The sequence below is a fragment of the Mauremys reevesii genome, linkage group 2 (assembly GCF_016161935.1).
Source record: "Mauremys reevesii isolate NIE-2019 linkage group 2, ASM1616193v1, whole genome shotgun sequence".
Taxonomy (NCBI): Eukaryota; Metazoa; Chordata; order Testudines; family Geoemydidae; genus Mauremys; species Mauremys reevesii.
Genome location: NC_052624.1, coordinates 256,087,708 through 256,110,784, shown reverse-complemented (window position 1 = coordinate 256,110,784; position 23,077 = coordinate 256,087,708). Strand labels below are relative to the sequence as shown.

The 23,077-nt window shown below is 37.1% G+C and overlaps 1 protein-coding gene across 4 annotated transcripts in view; it reads right to left on the bottom strand.

Moving 5' to 3' along the window:
* Positions 1-1,197: 1,197 nt before the first annotated feature.
* EMC2 (ER membrane protein complex subunit 2) overlaps positions 1,198-23,077 on the bottom strand; it is a 59,034-nt gene continuing 37,154 nt past the window's right edge. For 3 of the 4 annotated variants that reach the window (XM_039524802.1, XM_039524803.1, XM_039524804.1), the window contains exons 6-11: positions 16,411-16,496; positions 16,186-16,245; positions 13,200-13,281; positions 12,052-12,162; positions 10,428-10,532; positions 3,437-3,523 (exon numbers count right to left, since the gene is read on the bottom strand). In XM_039524802.1, coding sequence (XP_039380736.1) covers positions 3,437-3,523; positions 10,428-10,532; positions 12,052-12,162; positions 13,200-13,281; positions 16,186-16,245; positions 16,411-16,496 — 531 coding nt within the window. Of the gene's footprint in view, positions 3,524-10,427; positions 10,533-12,051; positions 12,163-13,199; positions 13,282-16,185; positions 16,246-16,410; positions 16,497-23,077 lie in introns of all 4 variants that reach the window. The other variant, XM_039524801.1, reaches the window with a different exon arrangement.

Below are 23,077 nucleotides of genomic sequence, written 5' to 3'. Positions count from 1 at the left end.
CAGCGTCACTGTTCAATATCTCAAAGCAGAATGCTGTAACTCAATATGTGATGCTTCCATATGATGCCTAATCTGTGGTGCCAGTTGAAACAATATGGAATGACAGCCTATTACTTCAGAGAGAGGAGACTGCACACTGATGACAACACTTAGCACTTACATAGTGCTTGTTATTGTCAGAGCACCTAAGTTAGTGACATTTATTTTTCAGTTAAATAAACTCCCTTGTTTGAAATTCTATTCACTAGACCAAGGCAACATCAACAGTATTTTACGAAAATGTTTACTATTCTTGGAACAGTCAACCTAGATGAATGAGGTTATCATAGATCTTAGACTCAAAATTGTGTAAGGTGGGAATAATGCAATAAAGGATTTACAATTCTTTATCTAAATAGAAAACTCAATTATATTTGATGGTATTTGCAACCCCTTTCAATCACTTTCCATAACCATTCTGGCCAACTGTTTGCAAGTGTTAGTGGAAAGAAAATTTCACAAATATTCATGCTAGTGGATTTGCATAAATATTCGCTAGGCCATTTTCTAAGCTCTGAAGCTTGGGGAAGCATCCAAGCCATGAGACTAGTCACATAACACAAAGAGGGAATACTTGATGCAACAGTTATAGTAGATAGCCTGAGAGCAGTCAATAAAATGACACGTCACTGAATAATTTCAAAGGAGGAACAAAACTGATATCTATTTGTATTTAGTAAAAGGGCCTAGATTTGACAAATAAGTTGTCAATGTGCTAGTTATGCTGAAAGCGGTCTCACACAGAACATCTTATATGTTCATTTTCAAGGACCACCAGCTGTCTGATGCATGGGACCAGTACACTGGGAGGTAAACACTGCACAAAAGTTTATTACAATTGGCAGAAATAAATTTGGGGGGAATGATTCCTAATTACAAAATGACAAATTACACACAGTAAAATGTTTAAACTCTTTGGATGTTACTATACTTAGTACCTTTGTGGTTTTATTTTAGTGATGATCCTAAACTCAATACTAGGAGATGAAACTTCACAGCATGAATCTTGTACTTCACTCACTGAAGTCAGAGATGAATGTGTACATTATAAAATAGTTGTTTCAATGGGTTTCACATTTTAATGCTATAGTGATAGTAACTAAACTACATTAGATATAAAACGTACAGCAAATTGAACCCATTTAGAAAATCTAAACCTCTGAGGCAAAGAAGAGACTTTATTTTTGTACAGATGTGTTTTGCTAGAGCTTCCCATTCTTTTTGATCTGCAGGATGCAAACACATTTTTGGAGAATGTGCTGTAGAAATTAATGGAGTTTTTTAAAACTCTAGATGGCGCACTCCTACAGTATAAGGCTGTAAATTCATGAAGAAATCTCTAGGTTTACTTTTGAGAGTTTCACACTTAATATTCTCTATTGACATATTATTGCCATCTTAAAAGTACACAATAAAAAGGCCCTGTGAATCAGTTATTGTAATAAAGTATCTCCTTGATTTACTCACGAACTGGTTGAATACATACATTTGTTTTAGCTATTAGTATAAAAGTGAAATTTTAAATATTTAAAGTATATCCCATAAGACAGGGCAACTTTTTATATAGAAGTAATCTGGAGGTGGAAATCCTTTGACTGTGGAACTGATGAGGAATAAGATCATAATTAAGGACAGAAAATGTTTGTGAGAACTGCCACTTTCTAATCTTGGTACAATTAATACTGAAAACATTCCTAATGTGGAAAAGAAATCCTAGCTTTTATTCCTACACTTGATAGTAAATATTATAAATAATATAGCTAATTCTGAATTGACTAATCAAAGGCAATTCATGTAAAACCAAAATACATACATCACTGGCTTCACGTTTAACAAGTACCTATGGGAAAACGTACCTGCTATTTTTCAATAATTTTACCAAATTTTCAACCCATTGTTTGGAAAAACTTCATGCTTTGTTTCAATGATTCACTGTAAAACTAAATTAATGAATTTTGTTTTAAATCTTTGTGAGGTGAAGTGACCCAAATGAAGTAAACCATGTTTCTGAAATGTGAACTAGTCCATTATAATACATGCCTTTTGACATTTAGCAAGATTGAATTAAGGCAATCTAGGGCAAAACCCACATCTCAAGGCCCCACTGCCCATACCCCACTCCTGCTTGGGGTGGAAGCATGTTTCAGAGTTAAGATGAATAAGTCAGTTCACATTTTGAAGCTATTGTAGGCAGACTCTGGCAGATATCAGTTATCCTTGGGTCATGTTTTCAAGCTATTTTGTGAATCCATGAGGGACAGAAACTTTTATTTATTTCAGTGAAAGCTGAAAGTCTCTGATCTCATCACATGACCACATGAATTGGGGCCTTAAGAAGGCTTATAGTGCCTTTGACTTAACCTCGCTCTGGGTATAGAAGAATATGAAGTTTCAAATATGAGCTGTACTATTAATTATGTTGATATCCATCATAAAATCAAGGGTTGAAGTATTTCCGACTGGAATTTTTTAGTTGATATAATTTCCACTCTGCAGTCCTACTGCTGAAACTGCAGTACAAGAAACATCTGCATGATTAAATTGCCATAGTTTATGAATTAACAGCAGCTTAATTCTGACTGAACCAAAGATTCATAAACCACGAGTTGCACTGTTTTGCTCAGTAAATATCACAACTAGTACACAATACTGTATTCACATAGCTCTTGAAGCATGAGGTGGTTTCCTACTGTCCTTAACTGCACAAATAAAAAATGTGCAGGCAGATGCCCCAATCACATAGCTGCATAGACAAGCAGATACTTGCTCATGCATTTATACACAAAGGCTCCAGCAAAGCATTAAGCATATGCTTATCTTTAAGCATGTGAGTTATTTTCACTGAAACCAAGGGCATGATTATATTGCTTTCATTTCTATACACAAGAAAATATCTTAAAAACTTTAATATCAAATGTATTCTTGAATAAACTGTGCACAGGAACAGTAATGATTCATGTTTGTATAATGAATACTGCTCAGTAATTGTTTACCTTTTACCACATTTTAACTCAAGTATTCAATTAAGATAATTTCATCTATATGTACAAGTCTGCAGGCCCAATACATAATTGTACTTGATCATTTAACAAGTTTATTTCTACATCAGGTTATGGCTTAAAAAGCAGTCACTGTACATATAAGATCTAAAGAGACTGATGTGCAATACATTTAATTTCTTTGTTATCTTCCTGGGATAAGTTATACATTTCAGTGAGTTTTCATGTGTCTTCTTCACAGCAGCAATAAATAGACATTTTAAATTTTCATAAAAACATCCTTTAAGATAGCACATTAACTAACAATGGAATTAGGCATTTAAAGTAACATAACTCATAGATCATTAAAGGTTGAACATGGAGTTGTAAAATCTAACATTAGATCTCTTTGTGACAGCCTAAGATTGAGTGATTTGCAGGGCTTCCAACATGTCTTCCACTGCCTTCAAAGAGTACTTAGTCTCTTTCTTACTGCGACCTGCAACCTAAGGAAAAGAATAAACTCACTTTTACCAATCATGTGACAGAAAATGCACTAACAATGCTGTGCAATAGTCTTGTACAAGTTATGGTTCTAAACGTTAATCAAAAATAACTTAAAACACACCGTGTACCAATTTACTGCAAAAACAAACAAATGTTTCAATAAGATTGTACCACTTAAGTTAGCATTTACCTTAACAAGAGCAAAGAATGTATCCATTGTCTGCTTTGTGATGTTACAAACATTTAAAAAAACTGGTCTATTATTTGATTTAACTTAGATCATGTTCATATTTTGACAGAGGAAGGATCTGCACATGATAAAAAAAACTAATAAGACTCCATATTATTTACAGCACAGGAATGGAATAGTTTACTTAGAAAAACATACTGTAAAGCAAGGCAGTGATCCCATAAATGTATTTCTCGGTTCAACTGTGATTGTGAGTCAGAACCTTTTTATTTAATTATAATCTACCATTACAATTGTAATTCCAGATTGAATTTGAAATAAAGCCTATATTGGTAATGAAGGAATATGAAGCCATGCAAATACTACCTTTGTACATTTTAGCATTTAAAATTCTATACTATACTAGTAGCCTAGCATGGGGGGTGGGGGTGGGGGAAAGAGTTGTTGACTACCCCATGCTGATCTCAAAATGAGTTTTCTAACTGTACTGACAATTCCCATCACTCATCAGCCTGATATAAACACAACAGATTTATTGGCTATGTTGGTGCTTCAGTCAAGTGGGAAAAAAAGCCACCACCAATTTTTTTTTTTTAAACATACCCACATTAAATATTTTGGTGATAAAGAAGTACTGACTATAATTTGCTGTTAGTAAAATACCCTATTCTCTGACTAAATGTTAACATCTAAACACTCAATAAATTTACAATTTAATGATTTTTTCCTTCAAATACCACTGCTGTCCTGCATGCTTAATCCTTGATTTATGATGTGTCCCATCTCTCTTGTAATTAACTTAATTTAGCAAACTTCTCATGACCTGTTGAGAAAGATTAAGTGATCAAGCTCAGGTAATATCACAGCAGCAGCAAGCTGCAGGAGCTGTTAACCTGCTTTTGACCCCTTAGGCTACAGTCTAACATTAGGTTTCCCTTAATTCCTAGCTGTTAGCTTTGTGTTGTTAAAAAACTAGATTTGGTATGGTAAATAAAAGGGCATTACAAATTAAATATCTAGAAGCATAAAATGTAGCTATGACGACAAACTGTTTACTGTATCCCTTAACTAAAATATACCTTGCTTTTTTCTGGAAGTGGAATGCTATTTAATTTTGCCTGTGCTAGTAGATGTAAATCCACCTTTTAAATTGTCAGATTCCCATAAATGCCCATAATGATAACACTTTAGAGGAACAGCAGAGATTGCTTTTTGCCTTCCCAGCTGATAAAGTATCTTTTGCCTGGATTTGAACAGAACAGGAAAAAAACCCTCTCTTCTATGCTCTTCTTTTCCCACACAAAACAAGAACAGTCCCAATCAAATACTTGGGGAGGTCCAATTCTTTGAGAAACAGCTTTGATTTAAAAAAATTAAAAAAAAAAAAAAAGCATGTGTTATGATTCCTGTGATTCTTTCAGTAATACACAGAAGCCTGTGCAAGGTGTGGTCAAAAAGTAATGCTGCATGGTAGAAACAGTTGGGGGATGGGGTGGGGGTGATTGGAGAAGGGAGGCTGGGGATTTCAAAATTAGCAGAATTTTACTTCTGTTTCTGCTTTAAGGACATTGAGAAGAAAATTAATATTTTATGTCAATTTAAGAAACATTACTTGTTAGTTTCATGAGTGGCTGCCTTAATGATACTGACATGCACTTTAAATTAGAACAAATAAAGCTAAACTCCACATCATAACAAATAGAAGCTTGAAATCTAATCACTTCAAATTTTCCTTGACGACCAATTATTTTGTCTATTCCGGCATTATACTGCAATTCAGTTGATTGAGCCGGAATCCTTTTTTTTTTTTAATCATGATTTAATTTTCTGTTTCCCAAATGGTTTGTAACGGAATCACCTCTCCAATCATAAATAACATGTGACTCACTAACACTGAAGAATTTAGCAGTGTGCCTAAGAAACATTTATCTGGAAAGTTACCACGAGTGGGATCACATTAAAAATTTTCATGAGCATTAATCAAACTTGCTTGCCTCTGCTGAAATGCTTCTACCACAGGACATGCTAAACCAATTATCTAATTGGAGAGCATTAGGTAGCCATATTTTGTTTTGATGTTAAGCGACACAAAGAAAGAAATAGTTCTTCACTTTTTGTGTGATTCATGTCGATAGTTAAATAAATTTTTATTTATTTGTAATGGATTTTATATACAACTGTAGGGAGCTTGCTTTGATACCACAGGTCAGAATTTCCCTAAAAAGATGTTCTGTGACCTCCACACAATGTAAAACCTAATCTTGATAACAAGCCACCAGTCTCAAGTGTTTAATATAATAGAAATGCACTTATTCTTCAATAGTTGGTACTTTTATAAAGGCTTTCATATGATGGGTTAACAGTGTTTTTACAAACAATTAAACCCAATGCCCTGAGAAGTAATCCTGTTTTTATTGTCAGGGTTAAGATCCAGGAGTTCCAGATACCAGACGATTCTCCCTTCCTAAATGGACATTTCTCTACTAGACCAAGCACAGTTAGAGAAGCACTAGTTAGCAGGGATGGACAAATATTGAACACCTAAATAAATATGGATTGCCAAAAAATATGTAAGTGGAAATATTTGTACTCCTAAAAAAATTCCTAACTCCATTTTCCTTGGGAGCCTATTCTAGTCTGACAGATCTTGGATAATTTTGTTTTCCTAAATTGTTGCGTACATTTTGTTTTCTTTAATTTCATCTGAGTGTTCACAAACAAAATAAACCACTTAATACAAGAAACAAAAGCAATTCAATAGTTTGAATAGAGACTCAAGCTTACAGGAGAAAAACAAAGCAAAAGACTAAAATTAGGTTCCAGAAGCCAGATGAAGAGAAGTAGGCCACTAAAGAAACATTTTTAATGATCAAAAATAGAGATCCACTGAAAAACAAAATAAGTGACTATTTATCAAATAAACCTGTAAACCTAAACTTGACAAAACAGAGGAAGTTATCCAAAATTAATGGTATTGGGCATGACAGTGGTGGGAATCTAAGTTTAAAATCCACATGGAAAAGCCATCTCAAGAGCATATATTTTGCAATAGAATTCCCAACACCTCTATACTTCTTCCGTTAAAACATCCATATTCAGAGCCACAAATCCACATTACTTTGCTAGGCAGCCAAACCAGGATGAAGAATGCATCTAACCTCTCTGGAGTAAGAGAACAGACATGACGGAAGGACAAACTGAGTTGCTGACAATGCCAGCAAGTCGACATAGCAGAACTCATAAACCCCTGGCAAACTCACTAAGATTTTATGTCTCCTATCTCACTTTGCACCGAACTTTGGGGAATGTGGGAGAAAGGTGGAGTTTCATAGACTATTTAATTATCCAAAATGGAATCTCCTCTCATGAAAGAGGCCATAGGGACGTTAATTGGCACAAGTGACCAAAGTTTCATCTTTACATCCAAAAATGGCAATCTTCAACACCACAATATTATGCCAGGGGTCTGATTCCAGATCGACTCAGAAGGGAGATGGCCACCTACTGCAACACCACCATTTCCTGTACCACCTGGATTTTCTCTGTCTTTAATATGGTGTCACCAAACCCTATCACGGTTTTGTCAGACTCACATTTTAAGCAGTGTGGGATTGGGAAATGGTCCTGTCCAGCTGTATTTTTTTTTTTGGCAAGAAGAATGTTGTTCACGCCAATTGCTGTCCAAAATCTAATTTGAGTAGATACATGCTACAAATCGAAATCCCCCCCTGCAGTTTTAGTCAGATACGGTATTTGTCACTTTTTATCCCAAACTGCTATAAAATACATCTGAAGTATGCAATGTGTCACAAAGGAATGAAGGCACAAAGAAGTTCTGACATTTGTTTTAAATATATATTTTCGTTGTGTTAATGTGATCTGTTCTGGTAAGCATCAACTGAGAAAGGGGAGCCAATCATTTTAACCTGGCTCCAACATAACTTCACAAAAACTGTATAACTGCACCATAGAGTAAAACAAAAACAAACACTAACCACACAAATCACATTTCCTGAGTGATAGTGAGCTGTTAGACAGCCACATGAGAAGAACAAGAATAAGTGGCTGTGAACCAAATAACTACAAGCTTTCATTTTTATTAATAAACCACTAGTTTTAAAGTTCCAACCTGAGACTCAAGATTCCATAGTACTAATCCATCTATGCCACAAATTCACTAAGGCCAGCACTGTCAAAAGGGGCTTGTGACTTTGGGTATTCAACTTGAGACACCTTAAAAGAGGCTGTTTTCCAGAAAGTGCTGAGCACCTGTCCCCCAAAATCCAGTGTTTTAAACTGGGCACGCAAGTCACTTTTAAAAAAAAATCTTGCCTTGAGTCCTTTAATCTCTGTGGTTTGTTTTATTCCCGCTATACTTAGCTACAAGAAACCAAATGCAACTCACATTCTGCTCACCAGGTTTCTTTGGTGGATCCTGCAATCCGTGGGATTCCTATCAACATTTTACTTCAGATACATAAGGCCCAATTCAATGCGTATTGAAGTCAATGGGAGTCTTTCATATTTTTGTGCAAATCATATATAAAAAGATAGGATGGCATTCCACACACACCGCTTATTGTCATGAAGAAATATGCTGATGATTTATTGACATAAGGAATGATGTGCAATTAACCATATAAATATGGGGACATAAGCCATCCTTTTGATTATCAAGTAACTGTGCATTTCTTTATGGGTATACTGTGGTTCACACCACATTGTTTCAAAGGAGAAATCATCAGTGTGCTGAGTCAGGAACCACTTGACTAACAGTGCAAAGTGGAAACAGTCTCACAGTTGACACCTGCCATTGACACTTTCCAGAGAAGCTATTCCCTACGTGTGCTCTTGCTTTAGTAAAGCTGTATGTGGTCAGGACCTGATGTCATGAAGAGAAAGCCCAATTAAATTACACAAGCGTCAGCTGCAGAACATTAGTTATACCATTAAATAGCTTAAGCTAGAAAGCAGAAGGCAACATGAAGAAAACATCCTAATAAGGCATTGTGGGGGAATGAGATAACACACTCCACCAAGACACTGAAATAACAATGTACACCAGAAAGGATACCAACGCAAAGAGAAAAGTGGACTTTTCTTCACATTTAATAAAATCAATTTTGTTCGATAAAAAAGGGTGAGAGAGACCAGAAAGGCTTGTGTTGCAATACCACAACCTTATACATACAACTGCAGGGAAAGTGTTACTAGGGAGGCCAGGCTCGTAACAGGCTTTCTTCATTGTGTGTGCCATCTTCAGTGAATTTGGTATTATCTGCCTTGAATGATAGGCCTGAGTGAGTGAGCTGGTTCAATTTGTACTACCCAGATAAAAATAGTCTCAGAGGAAAGACTTGTCACTATAAATGTCGTCTTCTCCACCCCATTACCCTCTGTTTGTTACATCCATATTGTGTGATTTGTCTTAAACTAGACTGTAAACTCGGGGAAAGGACCATTCCTTCCTGTGTGTTTGTACAACACTTAGCACAAGGGGTGCTATTCCTTATTGTGGTCATCAGTTCCTACCAAGTACAAACAATAAACAAGCTGAGTAGTTACCAAGTTCTGGACATGATTTCAGAAAGCAGAGTGATAGCAGAAATCAACATGCTAATAACTGTTTCCTATTCAAGAATTATTTTAAACCTACATACAGCCCGATGCGTAACCCTTTAAATCAGGGACTGGCAACCTTTGGCATGCGGCCCGCCAGGGTAAACCCCCTGGTGGGCCGGGCTACTTTGTTTACCTGCCGCGTCCGCAGGTTCAGCCGATCACGGCTCCCACTGGCCGCGGTTTGCCATCCCAGGCCAATGGGGGCTGCGGGAAGCGGCAGCCAGCACATCCCTTGGCCCGCGCCACTTCCCACAGCCCCCATTGGCCTGGGACAGTGAACCGCGGCCAGTGGGAGCCATGATTAGCTGAACCTGCAGTCGTGGCAGGTAAACAAACCAGCCCGACCAGCCAGGGTGCTTACTCTGGCGGGCCGCGTGCCAAAGGTTGCCGATCCCTGCTTTAAATCATTGGAAAGACTCCCATTATCTTGAATGCGTTTTGAATCTGGTCCACATAGTTTAATTTTGTGCAATATATCATGTCCACTTCCTACATAAACTATGGAAAACCAGCACCAACAGTGATTTGGCACATTTTAGGATACTTACCTGGTACATTGTTAAATAATTTATTTTGATCTTTATAAACCTGAAGGGAAGGGCAAATACTAAGAACCTTTAATTAGTTTTCTTTTAGTAAATAACACAACTAAAAGAGAAACTCAAAACTATTTTAAATGTCTACTGATATATCACATATGATGAAACAATTCAAAATATATAGTCCCAAGTCTTGGAGATTCATATAATGCTACCCTGTGCATTCAATGCTAATACTAGAAAGGATTAATCAATAGAGACAAAAACAATATCAGTAGGTAATACAGATTAATACAGCGTGTAAAACATCAGAGTCCTTTACACAGAAATAGAACGCATATATTTGAATCAGATCATCAGCTGGTGTGACCTGAAATCGACCAAGTTATGCTGATTTACGGAAGCTGCAAACCTGTCCTATTTAACTTTAAAAGAAGCAGAAAAGCTATTAAGATATGCAGACGACTTGCCTTTTAGTAACCCATTTTATCATAACATGGAGATACGCAATATGTCCAGGAGAAGACTTTAAAATGTAGACAACATACTGACCTGGTAAGCTCTATTGATTTGGTTAGCTGCCCAACTGGCATACTTCATATTGTCCTTTTTCATTTTTGCACTTGCTTTAGGATTGGAAGCAATATGGCTGGCAGACTAGGATTACAAAACAAAAAACAGTAAGACTGCAAAATAGATACATATACAAAAGAGGGGACCATAGGAACTGGTGGTGTGCGCCACACACAGTCCAACAGAAAGGAACGAAGAAAGAAAGTAAAATGAACTCTTGGCTCATAAACAGTCTCCAGCCTAAAACTAGACTGTTCAAAGAATTGAGAACTGATCTCACTAAAATTAAAGACTTTGGGGTTCAGCTGTCCACAAGAAGGTCTCTCTCTCCTATCCCTGTGTGGGAGACAGAAAAAGAACTGGGCATATTCAATCAGTCCATTCCCATTTATGGGGTGAAAGTGTCACAAAAATAGCTTTCGGTCTCCATCTGCTGGCAAGGAGGCTATAAAACCCAATGTCTTGGGATATGTCTACACTGCAGTAAAACACCCGTTGCTGGCAGTGCCAGCTGACTCAGGCTTATGCGGCTCAGGTTAAGGGCTGTTTAACCGAAGTGCAGATGTTCAGGCTTGGTCTGAATTCTAGGATCTGCAAGGTGGGAGGGTCCCAGAGCTCTGGTTGGATCCTGAGCCCAAATGTCTACATTGCAGTTAAACAGCCCCTTGGCCTAAGCCTTGAGAGCCTGAATCAGCTGGCATGGGCCAGTCGCTGGTGTCTAACTGCAGTGTAGACATATCCTTAGTATCCAGACTGACATATTAGAGATCAACAGTTTTAAGATAGTTGTGCATGTCTGCCCTTAAAATAAATATAAAATGTTGAACATAGCTTCATTAGAGAAGTTTCCATTAACGTAAAACACATAAGGGATAATTGCTTGCTTGCAGAAAATTCTCAAAACTAATTATACAACTTGTGATTGCAGAAACACTGGGACTCTACATACTCTGGCAGCAGCAAATCCCATCACCTCTCATTAATGAATAAGCCACAGATTTAGGAAAAAGTTTTTATTTTATTATCAATTTGGTCTCATTAATGCTTAACAATTCAGTGCTTGAATGCACCCTAAATAGAAAGGGAAGATATTACATATAGTATGTTTGATTCATTACCAAACGTCTAATTGACAGTTAGTGTCCACTAATTTTTTTTTTAATTCCCAAGTAAAAACACATTGTTAACTTAAGGTTAAGACAGTCCTACAATAACAAATATACTGTAATTGTTAAAAAGCACATACTGTTACCATTAATAACCCAATCCCCCAAAATGCATGTAAATGGTAAGTTAAGGTTAAATAAATAATAATTCTAGTACCCTCACAGTTCACTTCATCCAGTTGATTTTCAAAGATGAATTACTTAAAATGTTGACCACTCATTTACACTAGGCTTCCTCTGTTGCTACCCCCCGGTGGAGCTGAACTGGTGTAGGAAACGGGGGAAATTTTTGCAAAGTTTCTGTAGTACAGACAAGGTTATAGAATAATCCCACTTTCTGCAATTAAATTCCCAAACAAAACCAAAACCCCATTACTAGGAAGATCACTGAATTTTAAATGACAACACACAATCAATGAGTATTCATTCAAACTCACCATGTATAGTCCAAACAAAGCCCTCATGTTTCTGTTGTTCAGTTTCAATGCTTGTGCAAAATATTTTCTTGATAGTTCCAGGTTTTCAAGCCCGCCTTGGGTATATTTAACCTGTTAAAATTATAGACTGATTAAACCTGTTTTATTTTACTACTTTGAAAACTTGCATGTTTCATCATGCCTCAGGCACCAGAAACTACAATAGGTAGATATTTTCTATCTATCTATCTGAATCAAAGAGATTATAGAAACTACTCTTAAGACCATTAAAACTCATCTAAATCTTGAATGTCAGGTGAAACACAAAAGGAAAAGCACTAGCCTGTGAGGTACGTAATACTTTTAATAATCAAATTTTAAAAAAAACTTGCTCTCACTATAAAAAAAGTCACTGCTATTTTAAAAATGTCACTCACTGACAGAATAAAGGAGAAATTAAATGAATTAATTCCCATTATTACATTAGCTAGGAATACATATTAGATAATGTATTCTAGAAATCTGGATTTCTAGGAACCACAAAGTGATATAAGTAGACTCTTAAATTTGAACAATTATCTAATATTTAATCCATGTAAACAGAATGAATTGTATTTACTCCCACTAATAATAATAATGCCTTTTTTTAAAATTTAAAAACTGGAATCTAGTGCAAACTGTTAAATATCTTGGGCCAAATCCCGTAATTTTTTCCCAATTCTCTGTCAGGCAAGATTTCCTACAAAGGAGAACTGTAAGATCTGGCCCCTGGATTGTACCAAAAGCAAAACATACTTCACAAGAAAAGCATTCATATTATGTAAAGGTTTAATTTCTCATGCATTTAGTTTTGAAACTTCACTGAAGAGCATAAACATTTCAACAAGCTTAGTTTATTTCAATAAGAATTTGTACATTCAACAAATGATGGTTTAATTCTTATTTATAATTTAGTAATAGTAGTAATCCTAGGATTTAAAAAAAAATCATTACTGAACTTGCAAAGTTCTATCAGGTGTTTTAAACTGATGCCTTCTATTTGTACTTACTTAAAATCCCAAAGGTGAAACATACTAAAAAAATATTTTTTATTCTATTTGTATTATTCCCATTAGTAGCAAAACCAGATCAGCTATTCAAACACAACTGATTCTTTTGAAAATACTTACTTCAGCAAATTGCTGACAATATAAGTGGTTGTGTGGATTAGTCATCATAAGCTCCTCCAAACAGAAGGCCGCCTTTGCATAACTGAGGAACATCAAAACCAGAAAGTGACATAAAACAAACTGCTGATTTGATGTGTGTATCGGTCTTTGCTATTGTATTCTTTACAGTTCAGTATTTTTAGCCCTCCTTATTATAACTGTATATTGTATCATTATTTCATGAAATTTATGATAATAAAACAGAATTCCCTAAAGAACTGAGGATTTATTGATTTTATATAATACCTGGTGAACTGAAATAGGCTCAATGGAAATGATCTGATATCATTGTCAACTCATGTTTCTTTCAGAGGACTATGCATTGAAGTTATTTAAGGATTCCACACCCAACAGTGTAATGACCAGTATTGAGTATATATTATGTGTCATTTTAATGGACTTGGCATACAGAAACAATTAATATAAGGTGTGAACACTTAAGACACTTACTAAGCAGTGATGGAACCACTGTAATATACAAGACATCTTCTTTAAAGACTTTAAAAAACCCAAACTGCTACAAAGCATTTGATTAATTTTAAAGACAAGCTACCATCATTTTGTTCCACAGCTGAAGAAAAAATTCTAAGTTATTTGATGCTTCATAAGCCATTGAAAATTATGGAGTAAGGCTCTGATTCTGGAATCAACCCCCTGCTAGGTCTACCCTTTAGGTCTCAGTCTTGCAATTAATTCCTAACACCTTAGCGTGAACACCTCTAAATCAAGTATACTAGATTTGCATACAGATACAAAATACTATACAAATTTAAATGGCAATATTTATACCATTCCAAAAGAGGAAGTTACCACTCTTTTCTTTAATGAAGTCTTTAAAAAAATAATAGAGAAAAAGCTCACAAAACCATTTTGGGGGCCTTTTTGTATACTAAATATATAAACCATAAAATTTCAATGTGGTTCAAATGATTTACACGGTTACCTGTAGAACATTCAGAATTTGGATTTAAACCAGATATAAGACATCTTAGTTCAATGTGGTTTGAAATAGTAAGATGCCCAAACCCAGAAAACTGGGGTTTATAAAGTAAATATTGACAGATATTTACTCTAGCCATAATAGCAAATGAACCATGTTCTGAAACTTTATAGCTGTACACTTTATATTTGTAATAGGGACTGTATTTTTTAAAATAAAAATTAGCAGTTTTGGTCCACAATTTACTCATAATATCTTGGTACATACATTTATCATTTATCAGAGGGGTAGCCGTGTTAGTCTGGATCTGTAAAAGCAGCAAAGAGTCTTGTGGCACCTTATAGATTAACTCTCATGCATCCGACGAAGTGGGTATTCACCCACGAAAGCTCATGCTCCCAAACGTCTGTTAGTCTATAAGGTGCCACAAGACTCTTTGCTGCTTTTACATTTATCATTATATATTATCACGGCCCTGATTTCAGCTTACACACATATGGATGACGACTCGAAGACCCCTCACTGAGGCTATGGAGAGGGACATCATTCCTCACTAATGGATCAGATTGCAGGACTGAGTACTATTTACAGTTATTAAAGATAAGCATGTGCATAAATCTTTGTAGGATCAGGGCCGAAATCTGTAACTTTAACCAGCTTCAAAGTCAAAACAGAATTTATAACATAGCTGAGAAGGGTAGGCCGACCACAATAATTTCCTAAAAAATTGCTTTCAGCTGTTTCTCGGCCAAGAATATGCATTATTTCATAACCAATACTCTTGAAAACTATTTATTTGATAATGCTCATGGGCATACATTCAATGTGGTTCAATTTTTCAATGAACTCAGATAAATTCCATACACTATTGCTCAAGAAAATTTTTGAAAAAAAAAGCAGAACGTCAGCAAAAAGCAGGAAACTGGAGAAAGAAATAATCATGTAGCTATAGCCTTCACTATGTAACATATATTTTTATACATTGCAATAAAAAAAGTTTTCTTAGTTATTTGTTTTTTTACACAGTTGTTGGCACATTTCCCAAAAGAAATGGAAAATCTGTGCACTAAAACTGTAGATCTAGAGAGAGAGTCAGAAGATCTGAGTATTTATTTTATTTCTTTTCTATGGGAACTGGGACTGGTTTTTCTGGCACAATGAGAATGGCCACCTTTTCCCTGAGAATCTGATTCTTTTACCACTTTCTGGAAAGGAAGGAAGGAAACAATATGATATAATTCAGGCTGGGTGATGAACTAAAGAGAAAAAAAAGAACATGCCTCTGGATGGAGGTTAGAATTAATGCTGCAATATTAGAAAACTAGCACTAAGGCTTTGGGCTAATCCTCTCACACTGGGATTTCCTCCTGTCACTACAGCAATAAAAAAAAGCTAACAAAAACATTAAATATCCAATAAGTAAGTTCCTACAACATTCAACATTCTTGACTGCACTGAGTTTTGTTCCCAGGCAACCAAATACCCCTACTTTGGACCAATATTGGGTTTTGGGGTTTTTTGCCCTTTTTTTTTTTTTAAAAGAACAATGGTAAATGAATAGGATTTGTATTATGTCTTTCTACAGAAGTCTCCTAGGAATCCACTCATAGCATTATATTATCCACAGATAATTTTTGTAGACTCCAAGCATTTAAAATTTAGATGTAATGAAGAACATGATCCGAACAGGATATTCTGAAAATTATTGTTCAATTCTTCTTACATAAGCAGGATTCATTTTAAACAAAATGTGGTCAACATTCTCCCTCCACCCTCCCCCCCTTTGTTAAATCCTTCATATTTTTAAATAAAATACCTTGTTAAAGAATTTGCTAGCCACATCAGGTTCCTAATTGCTGTACGATTTTTTTTTGTCATATTGGACACCAAACTGTATACCTTCATATAAATTTATACATGCCTTTAGAAACCGTCACTATGGATTTTGATTTACACAGAGAAGATTTCAACCTAGCAATTCTTATGTAGACTCAGCAAACAACTTACTCATGCTCATTGATGTAAAGTTCTGCAAGTTCATGCCAAGCTTCTTGGTCCCCAACAAATCTGGATGGGGAGAAATTAAAAAAAAAAAAAAAAAAAAAGCTTGTGTAGAGATTCTGTAAATGAACAGAATGGAAGCAAAGGCGTAAATCAAATGCAAATTCCATTTTAATTAAAAAGATTTATCAGAATAGCAAAACACAATCCTTTTTCTTGTAAAACACTCACTGTTCCAGATACTCATTCAGCTCTCGGATGGCCTCAACATTTTTCCCCTGGGCTTTTCGAATGGCAATCTTACGCTTTCTTGTTGCCTATGGGTTGACATTAATAAAGGATTAGACTCTCATAATTCCCTGGGTTTTTGTAAAGAAGGCAATTTGACTGTGCAAATTATTATCTCAATGCCAGTGGAATTCCAATGCAGAACAACTGCTTAGCTGGAGTTTATAAATATACTTTATGACATCCCACTGGGAGATTTGAAAACTCCTCTTACAATCACATTACATATGCTTTACTTTGGATGCAGAAATTGTATGCATCATTTCATCCAAATAAGTGACTGTCCAGATTCTGATAATTACAAAGCAGCAGGATAATGCTAATCTTTATCCAACCCAAAGTTTCCTACCCTGTCATTCATAAGATCCGTTTTTTAGGGACAGTCAGTCGCTAGAGATTAGAGAATCCCACAGTGGCATCGTGATTGCCACTGTATTAAGAATGGCTCTCTGCAACTTTTAAGATTGTTGACATGAAGAGCTAAATGTCATTTCTAATAGTGTTGTATAAAATTGCAGTATCTTCTTAATCAAGCTTTCATCATTCTTAATGCATAAAATATAATTTAGAGTATGAGGTTCATTAAAAAATAGCTACAGCATTTGTGCCCTTCATCTTAAATGATTCAAGTGACAAATGTGCAAAACTTTTCCAAAACTAACTTGCTTTTCATATTTGTGTGGAAAATGCATTTTAATAGAAATAACATAAATCCAAAAGACGGAGGTATTGCATTGTAGTAACAGTTTACACTCCCCCCACCCCACCAGGAGAGAGACTACACAGCATTTTAGTAATTCATTATTCTGAGCAGCATATATGCACGAATGGGTTTCTAGTGTGCTGACACCGTTCTTGAAGGTAGACTTTCCATTGACTTCATTGGGTTTGGATCAGCATGTAAAGGTATGTATAAATTCTAAGAGGTAAAAAAAATTGATAGAAAAAAACCCCACAGTGGTGTAATACTATGACTCTCCCCAGCCATTTGCTCCAAAACTCTATACCATACCACAAAACACCCCAGCATGCCTTGAAAGTCATCAGATCTGGGCTCTGACAGATCAAGAGACCAAGCAGGGAAGCAAGTTCCAGAGTATAGTCACCTCACAAAGAATGTACTACCAGTAACACTCCACCCCATTCACTTAAACGATTGTCCCTTGAATGATCACAAGTATTGCAGATAGACACACACAAGCATTCTTCTCTATACCTTGAATGCACTCATATACCCCTACCCCATGTGGTGGCAGTATCCACACTAAACTTTGGTATCCCTTATTTTCTCTCTCCACCCTCTTACTGTTGCTCATGACCCTCCCTCCCCCAATCATACCTAAAATTTAGATTGCACACTTTGGGTAGGGGCCGTGTCATCTGTACCACATCTCACATGTTCCTTTGTGTGCCATAAAGCTATTAATTGTAACTTTATAGGTCATTTGATAAATGCATTTCTCATGCACTTTTGACAGTCTCACCTGCCCTTTCTGCCCCAGTCCATCTCCTTTGAAAGAGATCCTAACATTCTAAATAGCTGCTTTTTGCCTGCCCTCCTGTCTCTCCTTAAAATAAACAAACAAACGTGTACCATTTTTCTTTCTCCTTTTCCCACAAGTGTGGAATTCCTCCCCCAAGTTACACTAGGGCTGAGCCCCAGGATGGGCTTTATTAAATCTCGGACCTGTAGAAGCTTTACAGCAAAGGCCCCCAAACTGTGGGGTGCACCCCTTAGAGGGGTGCAGAGGAACATTCGGGGGTGGGGGGACACTGGGAGGGCACACCATCCAGTCCCGCTCTGCTCTGGTCTCACCCCTAGCCTCACCCCCCGCCCCTGCCCTCGATCCCCAACCTGGCAGTGGCTCCACACCTGGCCCCGCCCCCAGCCTAGGCCACTGGCTGTGGCTCCATTCCCAGCCACAGCTCACAGCTTCCGCCCCGCCTTACCTCTGTCCATGTCTGCTCTCCCAGGAGCTGGGACCCTGTTCCCGGTGAGGCGATGCACAGACGGGGTGGAGGGGACACGACCATGAAAAGTTTGGGGACCACTGCTTTACAGGCTGATCTCTCAAACAGAGCTATGATTTTCTCACACTTTTTTTTTTTAAAGTAAATTTCATGGTATAGGCGAGGGGCAAAAAATGCTAAATTATGAAAAGGTCACCAAAGGGCCACCCTCCTCCAGAGTCCTCAAGAAAGTCACCCCCCCATTAGCACTAGGCTCATATATTTTTCTATATGAACACACAAAATTTGAGAAAAATGAGTAACAAAAGTAAACCATGTAAAGAAAATATCTAGATGCTTGGGTTGCTTGGAAATGAACAATTGTTCAATAAATATTGCCTCATTTTTTATTAAAGAGCTGTTCATTTCACAGTTTGAAATCATATTTCTAAAATTCACTTCTTTATGTCATGCCATCCCAGCCACATAGTCAAGCATGGTCTTCTGTAGTCTCTACATTTTTGGCTACCCTTAATTCTTTATTAATCTCTAATTACATACTCATCCTTTCAGGATTTGCCTAATTTAATTTCTTCTAGGTTGGAAGCAAGCATGTAACATTCACTGTAACAGAATTCAAGAATATAAAAAAAAAATGAGAATGGCATAGTTAGAAAGAAACTTGACACTTACTGAAGTTTATTCTTTCTGTTAACAACTTTGGCCCTCTAAGATTAAATGAAAACTTGAGCAAGTCTGGAAAGAAGCAACACAAGTTCTGTAATTATGCTCTAGAAGAAGTGATAACTCAAGTAATCAAATCCCAAACTCAACAGCATTGGATTAGACTAGTATTTAGAAGATAAACCTCTAATTTTCCACAATTTTTCCTCTACTGTTGGTAATATAGTAGGTATAATTCTTTCCTCTGAGTCAGTACTGTATCAAAATACAGTGTAGATCTCAGTATTAAACTTCAGGTGTGATGCAGAACTGAGGTCTTAGCATCACTAGTCATGAAAATTCTTGCTGTAGTTGGTATATGGTGCCATGGTACTTAATGGAAAAATTAAAGATGAAATCCTTGCCCAGAAGAGAAGAGATTAAAATTAACTTTCATACAATCAGTAAGAGTAAGGGTAATAAGTACATGGACTAAACGGATAAGGGAGGATGAATGCTTACTGCCTAAGGCCATGTGGTTACTCCTATCAGTAATGCATACATCTTGGAGGTTCCACAAGATTTTTTTAAAATGCTACTCCTCTCATTTTTTTAACCAAGAGGACGAAGGTCCGTGGCATCATGATAGGAGTTTTGAAGAGCGACTGGGAAGACAGAAAGCACTGCTAACAAGGTCTGGGTGAAGGTTAGGTCAGGTGGAAACTCACCAACATCGCTGCTAGGACAGAACAAAGGGGAAATGAAATGACAAAAGCCAAACTATGTGGGATCCTGAAAACAAGGACATCATGCTTTGGGACTTAAATTTAATTCAGAGGTAGAGAGGAAGCCACCAAAGGGATGTGAAGAGGGATCAGACTAACTCACAAGAGCAGTCATGTTAATCCATGTTTCCTGGCCAAACTACAGTTTGGGTAATAATGTTGATACTTCTACTTTTAATGAGAGTTGCGCAGCTAAATCCCCAATTGGCGTTGACAATTTCTAGCATTAGTTATACACAGCAGCAACATACTGTACATCACTTTCCTACGTTTTTAAAATTTGTATAATGAGGTGATTTAAAAATATCTGTGATGAAATATAACCAAAAGGTAACAGACAAAAACAATGTATTTAATATGCTCAACTGTCAACAGTTTGCAGAAATTTGTCTTTATTTTGGCTGCCTCTCTAATAAAATAAAATAATAATACCTGTACTGTTTTTCATCAGTAGATCTCAAAGCACTTTACAAAAGGAGGTCAGCATCATTATCCCCATTTTACAGATCTGGAAACTCAGGCACAGGGAGGGAAAGTGACTAGCCCAATGTCACTGAGCAGGCCAGTGGCAGAGCTGGGACTACAACCTAGGTCTGCTGTGTTTTAGTCTAGTAGTCTATCGACTAGGATATGTTGCCACCATTTGAAAGGAATACTGTCTCTATATTTTCAACAAAAGGAATAATTTGTGTAATATTGTATCACAAGATGCAACACTTAATCTAAACCATTTGGAGATGGAAACCAGTGCAGAACACAATAACTTGCTTCTTGAGCAGGGTATCCGCAAGCATCATAATACCAGTGCTTTTGATCTGCACTGGTTGCCAAAGGGCCTCTGAGGGGAGTTTAATGTGTTGGTTATGACATGAAGACCTACAGAGAAAGAAGCTATTTTTTGTAGGTGACAGGCTGACAGAGTTCATTTCTGAATAATTATTTTAATGATGGTAGGGTTTTGCTGTAGTATTAATTAGGTGTCAGAGATCCTACATCCTTGCATAGGTGTATTTGCTATTTAAAGCAAAATAAATAATTACGCAGTAACAGAACTTAGTTCTGTAGCCACAAGAAGAAGAAGAAACATACTCTTATATTCCCCCATTTGAAAAGGTAGCTTTTGGATAATGTTCTCCAATAGGTATTAATTTTATGCCCTAAAAAACAAACAAACAAATAAATCAGGACACTGAACAGAAACAAAACTGTTTGGGAACTTAAATTAGCTGTTTAATACAACAAGCCAACCAACGCATCCAACAACTTCATTGGCAACAACATACAGAGCAGACAGCTCACTCTCCTTGAAAAGAGTGTTTCTTTTCGTCTGAATGAAGCTCCTTCAGTTAAGTAGGCCCTTCCAAAATAGTTTGGAAATAGACTCTCAGCTGTTGCAGTTCTAGTCGCAGACCACAGTATTCTTCTAGACAGCACAGACCTTTCAGACCCCAAGCCACCTATTTCAGGAAACCTTACATCTTTTTTAGGACACAAGTATAAACTGATCATCTGCAACTAGCACCTACTGGATACATGGTCACATCAGAAGATCACAATCTGGAATGATTAGCAGGCTCGGATCAGCAGTGCATAGCATTCAGGTCTGAGATGAATTATGTGCACAGTTTGAAGACATTCGTTCCCTGCAAGCCCTGCTCCTACCTGCACCAAGCCTCACTAAGTCTCTTGAGCACTACACTTAATTTTCTGTTTCTAATATTTTCCCCATCACTGAACCCCAACCGCAAAACCAAAACAGAACAATTCAGATTTTTAAACCAACAACCCATCACCTCCCAAAAAGTGCCTTTTTGGGGAAATGTTGAATAAAATGTCCTATGTCTTACTTACAAAAGGCAACTCTCAGCTGAAGTGAGAGTTCTGGACATTTAAGAGCTGTGCGGCATTTCACAGAGAAAGCACAGAACCTGGAAGAACAAAGTGCTTTTAAAATGGCATGGAGTAAAAGAAATTGGTGAGTTAATGTATTTTACTGAAGCTATTTTGTTGAAACTATTTAAAATTGTTGGGAAGGATTTGAAAGGAAGGTGTGACTTTAATAGGTTTTCTATTAATAGGTCTAAAGATTTTCAATCTTATCAGCAAAATAAAAGGGAAATTTTCTGAATACTGGACTAGGAGTTCACATACTCTATGTATTCAGCACTGCCAACCTGAAGTATTAAAAAAAAAATCATGAACCAAGCCTATAACATCATGAGATTTGATTTTTTTAGAAAACCAAAGATTCAAAATAATACATTTTCATTTTTATTTGTCCTCCAGTTGAAGACCATTTAGAATGCACTCAGGTCAAGTTTTCAAGCTTTGCTGCAACCATGAGGGCTAGGAAGTTTATCAAGAAAAATTTTAAATCCTCATGTAAATCAACAAGACTAACAGCTTGGGCCTTAAGAAAAAAACCCACCACTATCACAAAGACTTACATGAAAATCGTGATTTGGGGCAATACTGTGTTCTAATCCTCATTCTGATTTATACTCCAGCTGCAACCTTGAGCAGCAAGTCATTCTGTGCCTCAGTCTGGACATCTGTGAAATGGGAATTATACAGTAACTCCTCACTTAATGTCATCCCGGTTAACGTTGTTTTGTTGTTATGTCACTGATCAATTAGAGAACATGCTTGTTTAAAGTTGTGCAATGCTCCCTTATAATGTTGTTTGGCAGCCGCCTGCTTTGTCCACTGCTTGCAGGAAGAACAACCCATTGGAGCTAACTGGTGGGAGGAGCTTGGAACCAGGATGGACCGGCAGCCCCCTTATCAGCTACCCTAAGTTCCCTGTGTGGCAGCCGCCCAGCAGGCTATCAATTGCTGGGCAGTTCAGGTGTTCCTCCCCCCACTGCTGTGTGCTGCTCCTGCCCTCTGCCTTGGAGCTGCTCCTGGGAGCCTCCTGCTTGCTGTGAGGGGGGTGGGGGGAAGAGGAGTGCTGATGTCAGGGTGTCCCCCTCCCCACACTCCTGTACCCCATCTCCATGGGGGGGTGGGGTGGGAGAGGAACAGGACAGGGCTCAGGATGGAGGGAGCTTGCTGGCAGCAGCTGTTGTCTCAACTTGCTGATCTACTTAAAAAGGCAGTGTACTTGGAGTGGGGTCAGCGTAAAGGGGCAATGCGCATCTCACACACACACGCACACACATGGTCTCTCACTCACACACACATGCACACCTCCCCCTCCCCCCGGCACTTTG